Consider the following 23,295-nt stretch of genomic DNA (forward strand, 5'->3'; position numbering starts at 1 on the left):
ATTCTAAAAGAGAGAAAGCATAACAAAAAAAAAAAAAAAAAAAAAGAAAAAACAGAGACTTAGAGGAAACAGACAATTCGGAGACAGAAAAAAAATTCCCCCCAAATTATATTTATTAGTCCTAGAGGGGTAAGAGAAGAAATTGCATTCATAAAACAAGAACGGAATTTAATTTGTATAATGTGTAGTCAGGAGCACCAAAGAACTCTGGGAAATCAGAAATCTAAGAATAGAAATAAAATAATCTGTGAAAGGGATTAAGTCAAGAAAGTCTCTCATTAAATGGAGCAAAAGAAAAATTGATGGAAAATAGGAGAGGAGCTATATGAAAATTGCAGGACCATATGTCTGACCATATTGAGGGAGATTTTAGAGAGTACTGAAAGAGATTGATAAGAATTAGTGATGGGTACACAGAAAACAAAGCAAACACAAAAACAAAGCAATTGAGCACTACTCAATAATGATTATGGTATAAATACTGAAACTTGATTTCACAAAACAGTGGGAGGGTGCACATAAGAGGGGGTAGCAGAGCAAAGGATGCTGCAAGCGTTATGTTTAAGCAAGAGGTTGTCTTTAATTTTAGAATTTGCAAACCTTAATGATTTCTGTGTGTAAATATGATGCCGAGTCTTCTACGTTCCATGTGGCAATATTAGTGATGACGGATTTCCTGATGTAGTCATACACTCCTTTTGTGCAGTGACCTAAAATCATAAGCCAAGTTAGGAACCAATCTTTGGAAACGAGTAGTATTTTTCCTTTTGAAAAGCGCTCTAATTCATGACAAAATCAAAACGTTGCCGTTCTCAGCGCCACGTGCTACGTTACAAATAGAGATACTATTAGCTTTTGCTATGCTAATAGTTGACTCAATGTAAAATATGGTTATAAATTTTTGCATTCTGAAGCACATGTAGCATATGGTCCTCAGGCTTTTTATTAGCTTCCCACCTCAGCAAACTGGAGTACCCTTGTATTGCCTCTCCTGTGGTTCTGATAAGCTGTGCCTGGCTATTTTAGTGTCAACCTCCAGAATTTGGAACTTTGTTTCTTCATTCGCTTTGGTTGTTGAAATGTCACTTAATAACTTGACTGTGCATTTATGTGGACATTGATCTCAATATTGTCATTACCAAGGCTTTCTGGGTTAGCCCTCTGGTATAATTCAGTTTCCACAAAACTGTGCGTTCTGATTTTTGATTAAACATTTCAAAATCAAACAATTTAATCAAATGTAAGAAATGATGAGTTAATGGAATTGATATCTCTTCCATGAAGTCCAATCAAATCCCATCTGTAAAGTAAATTAGCAACTGATCATCTCAGAAATTACAAATTCAGTTGCATGGTTTTCTATTTTAATTAAGGAGTTGAAATAACTTTCAATTATGAATCGATTTCCTTCTTTCGGAATTGTCTAGGCTGTTTAAACATTCTTGACTGGATTTCTCCTAAGATACAGTGCTCTTCTGAGCCACTTTTGATCCTTTAAGAGCGTTTACCCAGAGAATACAAAGCCCGAAAAGTTAGAGTTACTTTCCAAGTGGGTCGATGGTTCTGGTGCCCCACCCCCTAACCAGCAAATCATATACTGCAGCCCTAAACTAATACCTAAATTAGGAAAGTAAAGGAAGTATGCAAGCAAATGAAAAAAATATCTTAAAAGTTGGTACTCAATCGAAAACTTTTAGGAAAGAGAAATCAGGAGAGAGCCACAATTAGGTTTGTATTTTAGGTGATCTCAGGTGGTGATGTGGAGATCAATAATAGTAATATAATAATAATAGCAGTTAATATTCTGAGTGCTTCCTACATGCAAGTCATTGCCTGCAGTTCTTTACATGCTTCAACTTATTTTTTACATGAACAAAGTACAATAGTGTATCTATTTTACAGGTGAGAAACCCAAGGCACAGGTAGGTTAAGTAAATTGGCCAAAGTCAGCGAACTCGTGATAGCTGGTAGCCTGAGCCTTGCAGTGTGGCAAGATCAATCAGGAAGCTATTGTAGCAGTGCCCACGAGAATGGATGAGGGCTTGAACTATGCCTTGCTAACGCAGGTTCAAGCTCATAAAGAAATGTCTTCCAGTGTTGTGGTCATTGTGGGGCGTATTTGAGACTCAGTTAAGTTTTTAAGTGATAGTTGTGTTGTTGTTGTTGTTTTAATATGTCTTGACATTATTTCACTGGTGCCAACCTGGGCATTCCTCCCAGATTTGAGAAAAAAAAAAAAAAAGCTCAATCATATACTTCTCTGAGTGAAATCCTACACGGATGTGGTTTGGCTTCTTATCCAAAGAAGCGCTTACAAATCACTCACTTGATCAAGGCTTAGTGTAAAGCTGCTAATGGAATTGAGTTTACAAGGCACATTCCACAGACAAAGCTTCGTTTGGGTTGCAGAATCACATAGATGAACTGACAGCTAAGGGTTCAACTGAAATAAGGCTTGAAAAGTTACTCTCACGGTGTGAAGATATAGCCATGTTCATGTTGGTTTTGCTATGATCCCATGCCAATAATGGAGAAATTTGTGACCATTCAACATTGCTTGCTTTTACACTGCCATTACATTTAATGCTTTGATCGAAAGTGCTTGAACAGTGATATTTTTGCTACCAGGAAATTAAATCAAGTTTTAAGTCAGTTGCCATCCTGACAGAGCCAAAACATTTCAAGAGTAAAGGCTTTATTTATGAGTTGCAAAGTTAACAGAACTTTCTAGAGTGGTACAAAAGTTACCAAAGAGCAGAGGGTTGGATCACTGAAAAGTGGCATTTTTATCTAGGGATTTTTCATTTATTCTCTGTGAGGCAGAGGTTGTATGAACACCAGATGCCAATCACACAGCACCAGTGGATTTGCAAGATTATAAGACTGGGGGAAAGTGAAGGTCAAGCACAGGATACAATAGAGATTACTTATGGTAATGAATTGTATAATTTTTCTAGACAGGGTTGGATTAATGTTCGTCCTGAAAAGAGATTACAGTAGTTCTGATTCTTGCAGTAAACAAGTATTAAGCAGATCATTTATGTTGAACATGTGAATCAAGAGTTCTGAAGAATATATGGTTTATCATATACAAGGAGAAAAAAATGAACCCACTCCCTAACTGTAGGCATTAGATGCCCTGGGGTTTTGTGAGGGAATGGAGGCAGTGTGCTCTCTGCCGCAAAGTTTCTTTGTCCAAGTGCAGCCTTGAAGAGATGATCAGAGAACTCAGTTGTCACAGTCCACTAGTGCAACCCCACTTGTAAAGAGCACTCCTCCCTTTCCTGGCTGTCACGGCAACCACCTCTGCCTGCCTCGTTAGTATGTCACCAGACCCCTGGTGCAAGTAACGGGGTATCCCAGGTGGCACTGTGTGTCCATATTTTGTGCAATTACAGAGTCTGACCCCAGTGTCTGCTCCTCATTTTTGGAGTGTGGGTGGAGAGAGTGCTGCCTGTCCTTATGGTGGATCTCAGGCTGTTTCTCTACTCACCCGATTAGAAATGTTGAGCTCATTTTTAGAATCAGTCTTTGATTCATTTGTAGAGTGTACTTTTTCGCCATCAACTACTTTTTAGAAGACAGTGACTTCTGTACGTGGCTTTCACTTGAACCCTAAAATAGCAATTTTTTTTTAATTTAAAAAAAGAATATACTGAGAAGGGCACATTGCTTCTGTGAGATTCTTCCCCAAAATGTTACCACCTTGATCTGATCGTGAGAAAACATCAGATCACCCACACTGAGGAACCTTCTACAAAATGAATGGCAAATACTCTTCAAAAGAAGTGTGTTTGTGCCATGCACATTAGAAGATACCAGTTACCAGTTCCCTGTAATTTCACCACCAGCAATAATGACCACTGACATTGTAAAATACAGCAGAACTTTCTTTTTGTGTTTATATTCCTTCCCATATTTTTTTAGGAATACAATATTATGCTATTGTGCCTATGGTTACTTAACTGCTTTATTCACTTAAAGATATATTGTGAATGATGTTCTCTGAAAAGTCAATATTGACTGACTGTGAGTCTCATATGGTGGCCTGTGGTGTCTCTGTCTGTGGAACAAGACTCAAGGCAGATAATCTCACAGCCTTCACATCATGTCATTGCTTCTACCCACCCCCCTTGACCCTGTGAAGCCAGTGGGCACCATCAACTCAGTCCGCCAGGGTCCTTTTACTCACAGAGTGACTGACTCCATGTAAGGCTTTAGTTCCTCATCTTCATGAGTCACATTCATCCATGGAATTTTCATGATTTGCTCTAACACACTTCTTGGTGAGATTGAGGATAAGAAATGTCTTGAGCAGGTTTTCACAGTATGGATGAATAGAAGTGAATATGGTGTATTCTGCTCAGTACTACTTTCCCTGATCCTTTAAGTTGTCCATCAAAAGGCAGGGATCTGCTGACCAGAGTATATAAGGTGACTCTTAGGCTCCATACATCCACCATGAAGCCATCTTACTTTTGGCCCTGGAAGGAGTTCCAAGGCCTTATAAGGAAGCTGCCACACAAAGTATCCAACTTATTGCCAAAGGGGAATTCATTGCTGTAGCCAAAGTGGGCAATCTTGATGTTCACCTCAGTTTCCAATAGTGGGTTTTCTGTCTTTAGGTCTACAGACAATACACTTTTGGCGGTAATCCTGTGCGGCAGACACTCTCTGGCAGAATTTGCCTGGGGCCTCTCTCTTCCTGCTGCCATGATCCACTAGGTAATTGAATAGCTCTTCCCCACTAGCATACTCCATGACAGGGTAGACTGTTCCTGTCTCCATCACTTCAAATAATTTCACAATGTTTGGGTGATCCAAGGCCCTCACTGTTTTGACTTTATAGGTTAATAACAAAATTAACTCATTAATGATCATCATGACCATCTCTTTCCCAATCAGGATGTGTTGGGCCAACTTCACCTTGGCAAATATATCCTTACCAATGGTAGGTGCCAATGAGGGTCTTTTCCTCAGCAGAGATGGCTGAGAGGTCTGGCAGCATGCTGCACTTCCCTGGAGGCAGCATGTCCCAACCTCAGCTTGAAACAGGGAAAAGCTGGGGAGAAACGTGATCCAGTTTACTTCAAAAGAAAATCACTTTGAAGGCTAACTTGAAAAACAGATCTTTCCGACGGAATTGACATAGTGCCAGACAAAAATAAAGGTAAGCAAAACATTAACACACTAAATTTTAAAAATGTAAAAAAGAAAAAGAAAAAGAAGAAAAAGATTAAAAAGAATTTCATTTATTATTACTTTTTTTCACTTTTTCTTTAAAGTGAAAAAAAATTAATACACAAAATAGATAAAAACCCTACAGTGCCAAGGAAGAAACTAACTTTGGTCAAATCCCTTCAGGTCATTGAAAAACAGCTTCCTGAACTAGAAGGTACAAACTCCTCAGCCCCGCCAAAGGTCTTAAATAGATGCTTGGGTTTCCTTGACAATGGCTCCTTATGAGGTCATAGGAAGAAATGGGTCTATTGTGGCTGGGGATGATCCACAGCAATTTTCTTACTTTTTGAATTCTAGAACCCTTTACCCTTTTTAAAAGTTTTTATTTAAATTCCAGTTAGTTAATATGCAGTGTAATATTAGTTTCGGGTGTACAATATAGTGATGCAACACTTGCACACATTACCCAATGCTCATCAGGACAAGTGCACTCTTTAATCCCCATCTCCTATTTCATCCATCCCCCCCCCCGCCCCATAACCATCAGTTTAGAACTCTTCACTCTTAAAAAATACTTCATTTTTATCAATTTACACACTGCCCAATACTGATAACCTTAGAATTGCCCATCTTTTTTTAAACGTCCTTAATTTTTAAAAAATGGAAACTTGATATCAGTTTCCTGCTTAAATTTTATTATTATATGTATAGATATCTATATGTATATAGATATATATGCTTGATTTTATAGAGCAGTTTGAGGTTTACAGAAAAATTGAGAGGAAATTGTAGGGTTCCCATATAACCCCTCCCCACCTGCCTACCCCTGTACTTTTCACAAATATTAATATCAGTATAGTGTATTTGTTACAACTGAGCCAATATTAATACCTTAATACTAATCTAAAGCCCTAGTTTACATCAGGGATCATGTTTGTGTTTTACATTATATGGGTTTTGACAAACGTGTAATGACATAGGTGCATCATTATAGTAACATACAAAATAGTTTCACCGTCCTAAAAATCCCAGGTGCTACACCTATTCATCCCTCTCTCCGTCAGACTCCCAGCAACTACTGATCTTTACATAATCTCCGTAGTTTTGGTTTTTCCAGAATGTCATATAGTTGTAATTATACAGCGTGCAGCCTTTTCAGATTGGCTTCTTTCACTTTGCAATATGTGGTTATGGTTCTTCCATGTCTTTTTGTGGCATAATAGTGCATTTCTTTTTATCACTGAATAATATTCTACCAACAAGATTTACCACAGTTTGTTTATCCATTCACCAATTGAAGGATATCTTGATTGTTCCCAAGTTTTGGCAATTCTGAATAAAGTTGCTATAAACATTTGTGTGCAGGTTTTTGTGTGGACACAAGTTTTCAACTCATTTGGGTAAATACCAAGGATCACAGTTGCTGGGTCATATGGTAAGAGTATGTTTAGTTTTATAAGAAACTGCCAAACTGTCTTCCAAAGTAGCTGTACCATTTTGCATTCTCACCAGCAATGGGAGTTTCTGTTGTTCCACATTTTTGTCAGCATTCGGGGCAGTTAATGTTTTGAGTTTGGCTATTCTAATAGGTGTGTGGTGGTACCTCATTGTTGTTTTAATTTGTGATTCCCTGAGAATACGTGATGCGGGATAACTTCATCTGTTTATTTGCCATCTGTATGTCTTCCCTGGTAAGGTGTCTGTTCAGATTTTTTGCCCATTTTTAATTGTTCCTTTCTTATTGTTGAGTTTTAAGAGTTCTTTGTGTATGTTGGTTATTAGTCCTTTATCAGGTATGTGTTTTGCAAAGATTTCTCTCCCAGTCTGAAGCACGGATTTTCATTCTCTTAACAGTGTATTTTGCAGAACAGAATTTTTAAATTTTAATGAAGTTTTTTTTCTCTTTCTTTTTTTTCATGGATTGTGCTTTTGATGTTGTATCTAAAAAATCATTGCCAGCCCCAGGGCCATCTAGATTTTTCTTATGTTATCTGGTAGGAGTTTTATAGTTTGGCATTTTTATAGTTTGGCAATTAGGTCTCTGATCTATTTTGAGTTAATTTTTGTAAAAGGTATAAGAATTTTGTCTGTACTTGTATTTTTGCAAGAAGATGCCCAGTTGTTCTACCACCATTTGTTGAAAGGCTATCCTTTCTCTATTTAATTATTTTGCTCCTTTGTCAAAGATCGGTTGACTGTATTTGTGTTCATCTATTTTGGGCTTTCTCTTCTGTTCCACTGACCTATTTGTCTATTTCTTCACCAATACCACACTGTCTTGATTACTGTTGCTTTAGGTAAGTATTGAAGTTGAATAGTGTCAGTCTTCCCACTTTGTTCTTCTCCTTCAATGTCATATTGGCTATTCTGTGTCCTTTCCCTTCCCACATAAATTTTAGAATCAGTTTGTCAATGTCCACAGGATAACTTTCTGGGGTTCTGATCAGGATTGCATTGAATCTGTAGAACAAGTTGAGGAGAACTGACATCTTGACAATATTGAGTCTCCCTGCTGATGTGCATGGGATCTCTCATTTATTTAAATTTTATTTGATTTCTTTCATCACAGCTTTATAGTTTTTCTTATGTAGATTTTGTACATATTTTGTATACCAAAATATTTCATTTTTATGGATGCCAATGTAAGTGGTCTTATTTTTTTTTATGTCAAATTCCACTTATTCATTGCTGGAAAATAAGAAAGCAATTTACTTTTGTGTATTAACCTTGTATTCTGCTACCTTGTTATAATTGCTTATTAGTTACAGAAGGGGTTTTTTTGTTGAGGCTTTGAAATTTTCTATATAGACAATCATGTCATCTGCAACAAGAACAGTTTTAATTCTTCTCAACCTGTATACGTTTTATTTCCTTTTCTTGTCTTATTGCATTAGCTAGTACTTCCAGTATAATGTTGAATAGGAGCGGTGAGAGGGGCATCTTTGCCGTGTTTCAGATCTTAGCAGGGAAGTATCTAGTTTCTCACTATTAAGTATCATGTTAGCATTAAGGTTTTTTGTAGATGTTCTTTATCAAGTTGATGAAGTTTCCTCTAATCCTAGTTTGCTGAGAGTTTTATTATGAATAAGTGTTATATTTTGTCAAATGATGCTTCTGTACCTATTGATATGATCAGATGATTTTCTTCTTTATCCCTTTGAGGTAATGAATTACATTAATTACATTAATTGAATTTTGAATGTTGAAGGAGCCTTACATACCAGGAATAAGTTTCACTTGCTTCTAATGTATAGTTCTTTCTATACACTGATGAGTTCAATTTACTATTATTTTGTTGAGGATTTTCACATCTGTATTATGTTTATTGATCTACGATTTTCCTTTTTTGTCATGTTGTTGTCTACTTTAGTATTTGGGTAACGCTGGCCTCATAGAAGCAGTTAGGAAATGTTTTCTCTGCTATTTTCTGGAAGAGATTAGAGAGAATTGGTACTATTTCTTCCTTAAATGTGTGATAAAATTCACCAATGATATCTAGAGCTGGTGCCTTCTGCTTTACAGGATTATAAATTATTGACTCAATTTATTTGGTAGATGCATACTAATTCAGATTATCTATTTCTCCTGTGTGAGCACTGTGAAGGTCCTCATAAGGCTGGGCCCTTAGGAGATTTTATATCACAAGTTATTCCTTGCTGAGTCTCCAGCAGTTAGTCAATTATCTTTTCAGTGTCTCTCTTAAAGTTTCCAGCAGCAGCTTCTGCTCCCAGTAAGCTATGATTTTCTGTATTTACCTGTCTCCGTAGCTTTCAGGACAATGGTTTGCCATGTGGCATCAATTCTCTAATGAATCTAAGAGGAGTTGTTGATATTCAGTTTGTTCAGCTTTTTTCTTGTGGTGAAGATGGGAGTGATGCCTTCCAAGCTCCTTATACAGATATCAGGGAGGGTTGAAAAATAAAACAGTTCACACAAAGAGTGGGAGAGCAAAACCACTTATGTGCCACAGCTTACAATGTATGAATAGCTGGAAAAACTAATCCTGCTCTATATACTAGCTACTTTCAAATACTGTCAGTCTGAATGGTAAACCTCTAAGGTTGATATTATCCTTATCATTCTCATTTTCAAGTTAAAACAACAACTGGGTGTCTACATAGCTTATATACTGGATTTAAAATTTCCCAGTATTAGATGTGCACAAATTTATTTTTCTATCACTGAACTCAAATTTCTCATGAGCCCGTATTTCTGCTGATGGCAGAAAACACTATTTCTAGTGAAAAGTAGTTCCAGTCACTTTGAGTTTAACACTTGTCTCCTTTGGATATATATTAAATGAGATTTAGGAGTCTCCCTTCCCCTTCCTCGCTGTTGATCTGCAGAGTCCTGTTGTACAGATGTTCATGTGGTCATCTTTGGCTTCCCAGCATGCCTTCTGGCTGGGACTTTGTGATCCTCCATCTCTGCATCCCTTACTCAAGTGTCCCCACTTGTTAACTCCCACCTCACTTCCAGGCAAAGCAACGCATGTGCTTCTGTGCTTCCTTGGCCCCACTTGGGCTCTCACGGAGGCTCCCGTATGCCAAGACTCTGCCATGCCTTCTACCCACTCCTCTTTTTGGATCTTCCATCTAAACCCTGCAAAGAAGCCCTTGCTCCCCAATATCCTGAAAAGCATGCTGATTCTAAATTATGCAGACTTGCAGGAACATTTTTAGTATCCTCATGCCTGCATGGAAGCCAAGGAAGAGTGGAAGAATAGAGAACATTTCAAAAGTACAGTTCCAAGAGACAGCATGGACCAAATCATATTTTCCAATTAAGTAACTTCCTTTTTTTTTTTTTTTGAGATTTTATTTATTTATTTGACAGAGAGAGAGAGAGAGACAGCCAGTGAGAGAGGGAACACAAGCAGGGGAAGTGGGAGAGGAAGAAGCAGGCTTCCAGCAGAGCAGGGAGCCCCGTGAGGGGCTTGATCCCAGGACCCTGGGATCATGACCTGAGCCGAAGGCAGACACTTAACGACTGAGCCACCCAGGCGCCCCCCAATTAAGTAGCTTCTAAAGTAAGTCCAGGAAAGGTAAAACAGCAGCTTCAAAAGTTCTTTGCTCAACCAAAAGTTTGTTCAAAAGTCAGTATTATAGTCAGATACCGCAATGCACATCAGTTGTATAGTTTCTGAAATTTTAACCACACACACAAAAGAAAATCTTTATTACTTAGGAAAAATTTAAAAAATATTAAGGCACTGTTACAGATATTAGATGACTTAATGCAAGTATTCTATGTCTTCAGAAACTTAATCAACACAAATTTTTTTTTAATTGATGTACGTATATAGAGGTTGCTCACCACTTACTTAGAAGGTTGTTACAATAACTCAGACTTCTAGCCTAGAATGACCCCAGGAAAAGTGGAATAGAAGGAATTACTTGACAAATATAGATTGCCTTGGAAAATTCTGGGCTTTAAATATCTAAGGGAACGATGTGTGACAGGTCAGTAGCCAAACCTTTTACCTATTTATTTAACTAAAGGTATAGCATAAAGACAAACTGCTACTATTATTAGAAACAAAGTATTCTGTGTTGGTTCACCTCTTTAAATTTTAGATGTTTCTTTTTAACCAAAGGGAAATATCTAAAACATCTCTTATGTTTTGTAGCCATTTTATGTATTTAGACTTCTCCACTATTTGCTTCCAGATAAATTTGGACCGTACTTGACATTTTTCATAAACTTCAAGATGTGTCCCAGTATTCGTATGGAAGAAATTGCAAGTGGTGATAATTGTTTATGCATAGAACTTGGGTTTAATCATTGAGAAACTTTGTAAGCTCTAATTTGTATAACTTACAAGATGTGTCCTTGTAGTGTCTTAAATGGTAAAGAGGATATTTGAGGAAGTGTGTACTTGTTGGAGTGGGATTAAGAGGGGGTGTGGACCACAACTTTTGTTTTTTGTTTTCTGGGTGTTTTTTGTTTTTGCTTTTGTTTTTCTTTGTTTTTTAGTTACCCACCATTGCTTCAGAACCTGTTCCTTTTAAGCTTTGGGACTCGATCATTCCCAAAAAGCATTAGGGCCATCCCATCCCCTCACTCAGGAGTGGGCAGTGGACATCTCATTTTCAAAGTCGCAGAGCATGAGAGAGACAAATAGCAGTATTTACACTGTGCCATATGTCAGCAGGTCTTCCTGGACCATTATGGTGATGTCTTTCCTCTCTAAATAATTTTTACAAATATACTGATGAAGACAGATTTCTGTAGCCTCTCTTCTGTGGGTCATAAGTTGAACTAGCACTATATTTTTTCCTGAAAATACACAGTTGTGACATGATGTTTCATAGTTTTAAGTTCATTGCTGCCAAAAGGAACACAGCTGTAAGAAATGATGATCCTCTCATCTTTGTAACAATAAAATGGCTTCCTAATGTGTTTCCCTAACTCTGAACATTAACTTAATATTCCCCTGGATTTCTGAGTTCCATCCTTTCCCCCCCGCGGAAATCCATGAAGAATACAGCTTTTGACCAAATGACAGAGCATAGAGGGTGAAATTAGTTGCATTAAATTATGATATGACAAAAAGCCTTTCAAAATCTTTGTCACAAGGCAACATCCAAGCAACATTAAACAAAACAGGGTAAAAATAGACCAAGGTAGAGAGTTAATATTTTGAAAGGAAATTTTGTGAACTAAGATCACTTGCAAATTTTGAAAGCCATTGATTGGGAGCCTGCACGCTATGGCAATTTCTGACTTAGAGATCCTACAGTACAATCATAGGTGTCGTCTCTTGTTTAATCTTTGGGTATAGAATTAACCGTTACTATACTTTTTGGTACACGTTTATATTTCTCAAAAAAGCGAGTCTCCATTGGTCAAGCTAGCATTTAAGAAAATAACAGGGAAAGGGAAGAAGCAGATGATACACATTTTTATGTGCGTTTCTTGTCTTCCTATTTCTAAGTACGTATATTTAAATAACAGCATGCCTTTTGTAAATTAGTATAAAAACCATTTGTCTTCTAAAAACAGAAAGGAGAGTTTTGATACCTATTTCCTTTGTTTCTGTCATTCCTTGGGTTCATTTTGTGTTAGTTTATTTTTTTCCCCTGCAAGATCTGATGTTTAGTTTTTGAGTTTAATTCTACCATGTTGGGTTTTGGGAAAATAAAAGCTTTTTTTTTTTTTTAAAGATTTTATTTATTTATTCGACAGAGAGAGAGACAGCCAGCGAGAGAGGGAACACAAGCAGGGGGAGTGGGAGAGGAAGAAGCAGGCTCATAGCGGAAGAGCCTGATGTAGGGCTTGATCCCATAACGCTGGGATCACGCCCTGAGCTGAAGGCAGACGCTTAACCGCTGTGCCACCCAGGCGCCCCAAATAAAAGCTTTTGATAGTGTTAATCTCACCACATAAAAGTCCATGTTGAGTATGATCATAATCTTGATCTTTGATTGGGTCTTGAGCTAGTAATATCTTGTGATTAATCAAAAACTGGTTGTACTGCCTATAGTGTAAGTCATCTTCACAGATGGGATAGAGAATCATCAGAGTTCTCTTGAATATTTGTTTTAATCCCTTCTAGGATAAAATGGCTTTGGATTTTTTTTTTTTTTACTTTAAATCAGATTGAGCTCACCAAATAAATGAAGAAGAAGAAATTTTGAAGTCCAGTTTTTCTTAGATTACAGGTCAAAAAAGAAGAAACTTGTTTTTTAATTCACAGTATTTCAGTGTTTTCATTGAACATGTTTTATATGTTGTCTTGTAATTTAACAAATATTCCTATTGTTCCTATAAATTTAACAAATATTCCTATTCCTTTGTAGTTTGAATAAAAACTCTCTAAAAGAACACAGGATTTACTTCATGGAAATAATGTTGATGTTTTTGTTGTTCTCGGCAGCATAAAAGCTTTTTCAAGATTATTAACTGCCCCTCTTCTAATTATATAATTCCAGTCTAAAGTGACATCTGATCACAAAGAGCTTTACTTTGGCAAGTAAACTACCTGACATCTAACACTCAGCAAGAGCTCTCATACATAAAATGTTTACCAAGTGTAGCTGTCATTTCAGCCAGCCATTTGGGTCTTACAGGATACAATTTCTCAAAAACATTGCTCACCAAAAGCTGTGAATTGAACTGTCTACCCCAAAGTCACACATACTGGTGGGGTTCAATAAATTCATGTCTATAATTATAACCATTAAATAAAATAATTGAAAAAAGTTACATAATTCATCTATTCACTTCTAGGCTGGATTAATAACCCATACGTATTAAAATAAGGACTTAATTTTTTTCTTGTTTGTTTGTTTATTTTTCCTAAAGGAGACCTGGTGAGCCTCCACTGGTAAAAGGCTGGCTTCCTTACCTTGGAGAGGCCCTGAAATTACAAAAGGATCCTTTAGGTTTCATGAAAACTCTTCAAAAGCAACATGGTGACACTTTCACTGTTCTCCTTGGAGGTAAGCAGCACTTCTATAAGTACCTTCCATAGATCATAAGTTCTCAATTGTTCCTTGTTACATTTTTTATAGGCAAAATATGGAATATTTATATTATTTTGTTTGTAGACTAATACAAAAGAAAACTATGTTTTTGAGTACAGTGATTTTCAAAGTAAAAAATGAGTTATAAAAATCTTGAGGGTACCTAGGGAACCCTACTCTCCTGCCATCACCTGTGATTTTGGTTTGGTTTGGCTTGGTCTGGCTTTAAGAATGATTACAAGAAAAAAAAAAGCTGGAGTGTATTAACAGGGTTCATTTTGTAGAGCAGTTTTAGGTTTAAAGAAAGTTGATCAGATCTGAGATTTCCCATAAATCCTGTTTCCCTTCATCAGAATTCTCCTTATTAAATCCTAATGTATTATACCCTATACTGTGTTGCAGCTGGTGAGCCAATGTTGATATATTATTAAAAGTCTGTGGTTTGCATTAGGGTCCACTCTTTGTGTTGTACAGTTCTTTGAGTTTTGACAAATGTGTGTCATGGATCCATCATTCAATGGATATTATTCACTATCATAGGGAATAGTTTAACTGCCCTAAAAATCCTCTGTGTTTCACATATTCATGCCACTTTCCCCCCAGCCTGAGCCCTTAGCAATCACTGCTGTAGAATGTATTTTTAATTCTAAAAAGTTTATTATGCTTTTAACTTGAATAAAATGCTTACAAAAGAAAAAAAGAAAACTGCAGCAAGATCACTAAACATCCCAACATCACAGGGCTGAGAGGAAAAGTTGGACTGTGCTCAATCATCCTCCTGGAAAGCCCATGGTGTCCAGCTGTACCAGCTATCTATTGCTGCATAACAAACCTCCCCCAGATGTAATGCCTTAAGCAACAGTCTTGCCTGAGTCACTTTTGTGGCTTGAGTCATCTGGCTGCTAAACCGGGACTGGATGTTCCAAGATGGCCTCATCACATACTTGCCTGGCTGGGCCTCCTTGTACCCATGATATTCCATTCCCAAGATGTCCTTACATGGCAGCTAGTGTTTCAGGTGGGTGAGAGGAAAAGCTGCAAAGCCCCCTGAGGCCTAGGCTGAGATATAAACCTCGCTTATCCCACATTTTATTAGAGCCATCACAGGCCAGCCCCAGCTCAAGGGTAGGGAAGTACACTCCACCACTTCTTGGGAAGAATGTCAGAGTCCCATTGCAAAGGAGCACATGTGGAGAGAAAGAATTGACTGTGGCCATCTTTGCACACAGTCTTCCACATGAGCTTATCACTGAGCTATAGCTATTCCTTTTCTTCACTTTCGTATGTCCTATGTCCCAGAAGTCTGATCTCTACAGACTAGGTTATCTACGTTTCTTTGACTTCTGGTTGGGCATACTGGTGGGAGGGCAGGAAAGGCTATGTTCCAAGTCCCCACCTCTTATGGGGCTCTGACAACACAGTTCATTCTCCTTCCTTTACTTCCCAAGAAAAATGAAGGCATCAGATATAATCTCACTCAGACCCTCACATATCTACCAGATATCCCTGTGTCTCCCAACTATCCTCACTACCTCTTCTCTAATTTCAAAGAACGTTTAAGAAAATCCATAAGCTGTCCACATGACCCTTACTTTCTGCCTCCACAGGGCTGGTGTTTATTTATTCCTCCCACACATATATCTTCATTTATTTTCTCTCCCTTGGATCCTTATCTGTAGCTTAAAACCATGCTTCTCCCTTATTTTTCTTCTAGTTACCTTTCTTTTTTTCTCTCTCTCTTTTGCATCCCAGTTTTTCAAGAGAGTTTCCTACATTTGCTGCCCATACTTCCGTCTTCCTTGCTGAGGCCATTAATGGACCTTCACCTGACTAGATCTCTCTACTTGGCTTGACAATGCATGTCCCTCATTCCTTCTTAAAACACCCTACTCCTTCACTCTCTTGACTCTGCACCTTCTGGTTTTTTCACTGACTCTGAGTATTACTTATCTGGGTCATCTTTACTTACGCCCCTTTCTTTGCTCAACCTTTTTATCTTCCTCTAACCTGCCTTGAGATTTCAGGTTCTAGTCCTAAAGAATTTAGGTAATTTCCTCTTACCATAATTATTTTGTTGAGTATCAGAAGCAACCTTTTGTGCATAGAGCAACTTCATTTCAGTTCCGCCATTTTAATATAATGGGGAGAAAAAACAATGATCCAACCGGATGACATTGTCAGCATGGCTGAGTTCTCACATGAACAGGCAATATCCGTTTCCTCCCAACTTACTCCTTTGCCTGGCAAGTCTCTCCCAACACTCTGATTTCAGAAAAATTGAAATGGAAAAAAAAAATCATGCCTCTCACAGCAATTGTAGAGTAATCCCCACAAAGCCACCCAAGATCTGTGCTCCTCCTACCTCTCTGGCCTCATCTCTTGCTACTGCTTGCTTTGTGCTTAATGCACTATTAATGCACCAAATTGTTTGAAATTTCCCCCTCACACACCATGCCCTTTTCTGCCTGTGTTTCCTCTTGCTGTTTTTTCTGCCTGAGTGCTGTTCTTCTCTTTGCGAGTCATCCTGAAAAGAGGACTGACATGGATTCATCTTTTGAGGCCATAGTCACATATCACTTCCTCCCAAAAGCTTCACTGACCATCTCTTCTCCCTGGTTATGTTTGTCGCCTCTTCTCCAGGCTCCCATCACTCTCAGTATCACTCTGACATGGCATTTAATTAATTGTGAATTTATTGCTAATTTATTTGTCTATTTCCTTTCATTATTCTTTAGTTCCTCTATTACCAACATTTAGACCAGAGCTCAGCACTGATTGATTCACAATAAATATTTGATGAGGATATTCCCAATACCTTAGAGCCGATGAAATACTTACTCTAATACAAATAAAGGCCATAGTTGGTGTTTTTATTCTAAGTGAGCTTTTGGCTTCATAATAACAAAACTCTATTCTTCACTTTAGAAAAAAAATAAGTCACTTCTACTTTTAAAAAATTAAATTTGATGTTCTAATGAGTAGATACAACAAATTAGTGAACTTTTTTGGTTTTCCCTTTTAATACATTATACAAAAGTAATCTAAGCTGATCAAGCAGAAACTTGTGGTGAGTTGAATAATTTTATTCACTGCTCAAAAATTAACCAATTTCTGCTGATACTTGATATCTTAATCTTAGACACTAAGAAGCTCGTTGAATTTCTGATGTCCAAATAATTTGACCATGGCCATGTTTTTGAACTCATCAGTCCACAAGCCCAGGTTGAATATATACTACCACTTCCCTTTGGCTTCTTACTAGAGTTTGAATAGATTCCTGTCAAGATATTCTGTTAATGTATGTGGTTCTAATGATCAGTTTGCAAAAAATAGCGCCTTTGGAAAATGTGAAACGAGGAACCAGAGTCTTCCACCCTTGTCCCGTAATGTGATTTCAGTTAGTGTATGTTCTTGCATGATGAGCAAATGATTGTCATCCCCAAAAGTCTCAAGGGACACAGATGTCATCTTAATAAAGAAATTAAAAGGTACATCTTTTCATGAGAAACCACGTAAATTCGTGACCTGTCGCAGAAAATAGTTGTCTAATTGGTTTTGTGTGGTGGTGCGGCAGTCGTTTTCCCTAGATGTCACGCCAGCGAAGCACCACGTACATCATTGTCAACAGCTAGTGAAATCTCCCTAATAAGAGGGGGACCGTGTAATGTGGTCATCCTCAGAAAATACAAAGTTGGTTCACATTCCTCTTTCCAACAAATATTTTCAGCTTGACCTTCTAAAAAATTCTTTGGAAGAACAAACTAAGCATGGACATTGAAGGCTTATAATTATGGAAAATCTCTTTAAACCCAAATGTATCTTATATTTGCTGACAAGGCATTTCTAAATGTAAATACTCCAAATAGTTGTTCTGGATTCCCACGGATGTTGCCGCTGTATAGCGCCAAATATCTGAGATGAAAACGTCAAAATTCAATTTATATGCATCCCGATGTCAAACTTTTTATATATAAGACATCAGGGTGAGTGATTTAATTTTTTTACATTTTCTGATGTACTTCGCATCCTGTAGCTCCACCTTCCTAAAAGAAGTCATTTGGAAAGAAGTAGAAAGGCTGCTGAGTTAGTCAAGGATCATGTGCAAGTTATACAGGAATGCTAGAGTTGAAATCTTAAGCCCCAGTCAGCTCTGAAAAGGGAAGAGAATAAAATTATTGGCAAAGAAGACATTTAAAATGTTGACCCCGGGGCACCTGGGTGGCTCAGTCGTTAAGCGTCTGCCTTCGGCTCAGGGCGTGATCCCGGAGTCCTGGGATCGAGCCCCACATCAGGCTCCTCCGCTATGAGCCTGCTTCTTCCTCTCCCACTCCCCCTGCTTGTGTTCCCTCTCTCGCTGGCTGTCTCTCTCTCTGTCAAATAAATAAATAAAATCTTTAAAAAAAAAAAGTTTTAAAAATGTTGACCCCCTTTCAAATTTACTGCTCAAAAAGATGATTTTATATGTTACATATTATATATTATATACATTATTACATATTATATATATTTATATTTTTTTGCAGAAGTGAGCCCCATTTTGACATTTCTATTTGAGACAATGGCAAACTCTGAAATTCTTTAAATCAATATTGCATATCAACTACTGACAGCATTCTTTTCTCTTTTGGAAACATGGCAATGGATATTGTTTCTACCTTGTGATCTTGGTAAACTAGGCGAGCTGCCTATCGACACTTGGTATTCATTTACATAAAATCACACTGGAGCAAAAGTTAATTTCGCTCCAAGAATACATGGCCTTCAGAATAACTTCAGATTTCCTTTGTTAAGAAATTTAAATTCATTTTATGAATGTATATGTGTTTTCCTAACTGTCTGATTAAAGATTACAAAGAAACTCTGGTTTTGCATCTCACATTAGCAGATGGTGGACAGATGGTTTAAATTAATATTAATTTTGGAAAACTTAGCTTAAATTGTTTATACTGAAGATTAAAAGTTGGAAAGCCAACTAACATCTCCAGGGTTATTAGTACTTCCAAACCCACTTGAAAAGTAAAATCCAGAAAATCAAAACGTCTACTTTTAAAGCAATCCGCATCTTACTCAGAAAGATAGTTAATAAAACACAATGCCTTGAGGTCGAAGAAATTAAAATAAGAATGAGAAAGAGAAAATACAGATCCTGGAGTATAAAGAGGCTTGAAGAGTGAGAATTTTATCTACAAATAAATTGATTTTAACTAATCAGTAACGATTTTTTTAAAAAGAACCTATATGCAATAACCACTCATTAAAGAAAAAAAAACTATTAATAATTGGCTGCTAACTGGAACCAGTTTTTCTACATTTAGCTTTTATTTCTTTTAGTTGAAATAAATCTCATAGTTTCTTCCCATATCCTTACCCCCGAGGGGAAGAGAGAGGGGAATGTATGTGTATTTGTGACAAATTGTAGACAAAAACCCCTCACACGCACACAGCCTCTACTTCAGCAGGCCAATGGCCAGTAGCTTATGCTGTGTTGGCTGAAAATAGTTTTATCTTTCCACTTAGATTTTAATGAATGTAGAAAATAAGTAGGAAAAATTCAAAATATTCCCTAAAAATTGTGTGTTTTACAAACTGAACCTTTTATACATTCTCTGCGTTTTAGTGGCTAATTTAAAATAACCCTAAAGATATTTAGCAAAATCTTCTCATTTGGTGAAAGGAGGAAAGTATGAATCACCACCTGTGAAAATACATAGCTTTTGCCTAAAATTATCTCTTTTGCTAAATGAGAGAATTCACTCTTTTTTTTTCAATTATTTGTCAGGCAGATGCTGGCAATTCTATTTAATTAAGATGCTATGGTAAAGCAGGTGTCATAAAATATGCTCCAATCCAGTTGAGTCCTTTTTGCTCTCCCTAAGGGGAAAAAATCCAGCTTACTTTATAGATGCAGCTTTGGGATCTGACCAGAATGAATAGCCACTTCTAGCTTTACCCTCATTCCTAGATTGGCCCACCTTATTAAATAAATCAAGGAGAAATATGGTGAATAAAATTCAAGACATAGGATTTATTTTTAGAAAAAAAATCATAGCACATGTATGTGAATGTATATTAAAAGCTTAAATTGCTTTAAAATTGTAAAACAAGAACACATTTATCCTGTTTCAAGAATTAGGTTGAAAATTATTCAAAACTTTATTCTAAACCCTGTAACACATTGAATTTAATTTCTATGACGCTTGAGCTACCAATAAATAACAAGTGAGGCGTTGTTGGTCTAAGAAAGTACACTCACATACACACACACAGAGGAATGATAAAATGAAGAGGAAAGTGTGAATGATCCTACAACTTTAATGTCTACTAGTTGTTTTCTAGAAGGCAATTGCGTTACAGTTGCATTACAGTTTGTAGGATCATCTGAACTTCATTTGTGTTCTTTGGAAAGAAAGATTGATTAAATGCCATTATGAAATACTATTTGCATAATACTTATAATCAGGAGTCTTAAAACAGCATTCTAGTGAGAAGAAATCAGCACCTTGTAAGGAAAAGAACAGCGCATGGGGAGTGACTTCCTGTGCAGGCTCTGGAGGGAGCAGGGGAGAGCTGGGAGCTCTCCAAGGTTCCACCGGTTTTGAGAGCCCTACCAAAGTATGATTATGTTCCTCATTCGGCTGCCTTTAATCACTTCAGACCCCTGTCAAAAATAAAGACTCATAGGTCCCACATCTCAACCTTAGGAATCAGAAGCAGGCAGGAATCTGTATTTTTAACCAGCACCCTATGTCTTTTAGTTGGGTAAGTTTGGACAACACTGATCTATGAAAAGACCAAATGTCACCACCTCAAAGAACACTTGCTGATAGGTAACTCTGGGCAGACCAAAGCAGATTTCCCTTTCTGCTTCCCTTACCTTGTGTTCACACCTCTGCTAGAATTATTTCTTTACATCTTTTTATCTTAAGAAGAAAGAGATCCAAACGAGTATCTGAAACTCCGTAAATGTTGACTATAGGAATGAATGTCCATTCACAATGCATGAATGGACAGATTCTCATTTGGAGTCCTGTCTTAGTCACAGATCAGTAGGTAACCTTGGATATGCTACTAAATCTCTATGAACCACTATTTTCTCATCTATAAATAAGAAAATGCTGGCATTTGTGATTTGGTATTAGTGTCACACTAAACATTAATTCATGAGTGTCTGCTTCATATCACATCTTTGTTTGTCTGAGTTGAAATTATCATATCCAACCAAAGCTAAGATGATATCAAGTATGAAATGGCTCTCTGTGAAATGTAAATAGTAATTTGATTTGTTTGTTTGATGTTTGTTTTCTGTTTGTATTTTTAGGGAAAATATGAGAAATATTTAAGTCAAAGGATTCTGAGGATTTTCAAGAGTAGTTTAAATATTTGGATATTTAATGAAAATTAAAAAGTATCTTTTTAAAAGTCCTTCAGAACTTAAGAATATGAGAGTTTCTCCCACTGCCTTGCATTTTTAAAGCAAACATGTGGGGACTCTGAACATATAGATTTTTATTAAAGTTTGCATCTTCCTAGATGTTAGTTATTAAGGTCTTTGTAATTTTGATTAAAATATTTTCAAATTTCGGGTATTTTGTTTGTTTGTTTTGCTCCCAACTGCGCTCATATTCTCATTTATTTCTTTTAGGAAAGTATATAACATTTATCCTGGACCCTTTTCAGTACCAGTCAGTAATGAAAAGTCACAAATTAAGCTTTCGGATATTCACTAATAAACTATTAAGGAAAGTATTTTGCATCGAAAAGTTGGCAACCAATGATGACCTGAACGATGACCTTCATGGTTGCTATCATCTTTTACGAGGGACATCTTTGGATATACTCACAGAAAACATGATGCAGAATTTAAAACAAGTTTTTGAACTCCAGCTATTAAAAACCACCAATTGGGACACAGCAAACCTGTTGACGTTCTGCAGCTCAGTAATATTTGAGGTCACGTTCACAACCATATATGGAAAATCTCTTGCTGGCAATCGGAAAAAATTTATTACTGAGCTAAGAGATGATTTCTTGAAATTCGATGACAAATTCCCATATTTAATATCAGACATACCCATAGAGCTTCTAGGAAATGTCAAGTCTATTAGAAAGAAACTTATAACATGCTTGACATCAGAACACTTAGCTAAGACACAAGAATGGTCAGAAGTTGTTCAAAGGAGGCAAGATATCCTGGAGAAATACTATACGCTTGAGGACTTTGAAATAGGAGGTAAGAAACTTCTGAATGATTACTTGTCTAAAATAAAATAATTTACAATAGACCTTTGAAATAAAAAGACAAAATGGTGACCTTGAAAATCTTTATGCTCTTTCTAATTGGCTAATGATAAAATGTTTTACTCTGAAACAACCCTCTGTGATAATTGATTTTTTTTTCTTTCTTTTCTTTTCTTTTTTTTTTTTTTTTTGCTGAGGTGGTAAAACAAGATATTTAATGGAGATAATGAGAAAGAGTATAACTAAGCTGCATTTACTCCTCTTATCTCGTCCCCCACCTCCCCACCCCCCACGCGCACATTACATTTTAAACTATTCTCATTAAGCAGAAAATTAGACTTCAGAAGCCTATTGGTCCTCATTAGCATGCACTGATCCTTGGCTGGGTCTGTGTCCTAACATCTTTTAATTAGCACACTGCAAATCTAATCAGTGTAATAAACGCTATTAATCTTCCTTTTCACTTATTTTCTCCCAGCACATCATTTAGGCTTTCTCTGGGCTTCTGTGACAAACACTATTCCAACTACGTTCTGGGCTGTGTATTACCTCCTACAGCACCCAGAAGCTATGGCAGTGCTACGTGACGAAATTGACCGTTTGCTGCAGTCAACAGGTCAAAAGAAAGGGTCTGGATTTCCCATCCACCTCACCAGAGAACAATTGGACAGCCTGGTCTACCTAGGTAATTTATTTTTATCTGTTATGAAGAAAAGAAGGTACCTCTCTGCAAACTCAGTTTATCACTCAAAGCTGTTTACCAAGAGGTGGAGGACACAGCTGCCTAATTGACATAATAACACCCATTTACATCAATTATAAATTATGTAGTTTATAGCTGTAGATACTCTCATTACATGTAAACATTAAGGCCTAGGTAATTAACTATGCAAGGTATGCAAAAGGCTAACCCAAAGCTTTGCAATTATTTGAAAAAAAAGTTTATGCCCATTAAGTCATTTGATTCTGAGCATCTGTTGGTGTGCTAACGCTTCCCAAACACTGCTACACTATCTTGACAAGAGAGGCATTTGGGGATTGAAAAAGAAAGTATTTCTGAAAGGCAACTTGTGTACAAGATATATTTATTCTTCCCTAAGATGGTGTCTATATTTTCGGGCAGAGGTTAGGATGTTTTATACAGCTGGAAGTGTAGGATTCTCAAAAATGTAGTAGAAGTGATTTCCACTGGAACTTCTTGATTTAAATGTAGTTGGCAGCGGGGGGGGGGGGGGACGGGGACGCAGAGAGTGGGGAGGAAGAAGGTAGGAAAAAAAGGAAGACGGGGAGGAAAAGAAGAAACAGCTACTAATTACTCCATGTGAAATGTCAATATTTTATAAAATATTCACTGACTCGTGAGATTTGCATGGTCACTATTTCAAATATGTTTGAGGTCGGGAGTTGA

General features: G+C 37.0%; 1 protein-coding gene across 4 annotated transcripts in view; it reads left to right on the forward strand.

Moving 5' to 3' along the window:
- Positions 1-23,295, forward strand: part of CYP7B1 (cytochrome P450 family 7 subfamily B member 1) — a 168,411-nt gene that overhangs the window by 122,052 nt on the left and 23,064 nt on the right. For all 4 annotated transcript variants that reach the window (XM_045789018.2, XM_045789019.2, XM_087864862.1 and 1 more), the window contains 3 exons: positions 13,489-13,625; positions 21,292-21,879; positions 22,366-22,572. In XM_045789018.2, coding sequence (XP_045644974.2) covers positions 13,489-13,625; positions 21,292-21,879; positions 22,366-22,572 — 932 coding nt within the window. The remainder of the gene's footprint in view (positions 1-13,488; positions 13,626-21,291; positions 21,880-22,365; positions 22,573-23,295) is intronic.

Source organism: Ursus americanus, chromosome 9 (assembly GCF_024610735.1).
Source record: "Ursus americanus isolate L20-20 chromosome 9, mUrsAme1.1.p, whole genome shotgun sequence".
In the NCBI taxonomy this organism is placed as follows: Eukaryota; Metazoa; Chordata; class Mammalia; order Carnivora; family Ursidae; genus Ursus; species Ursus americanus.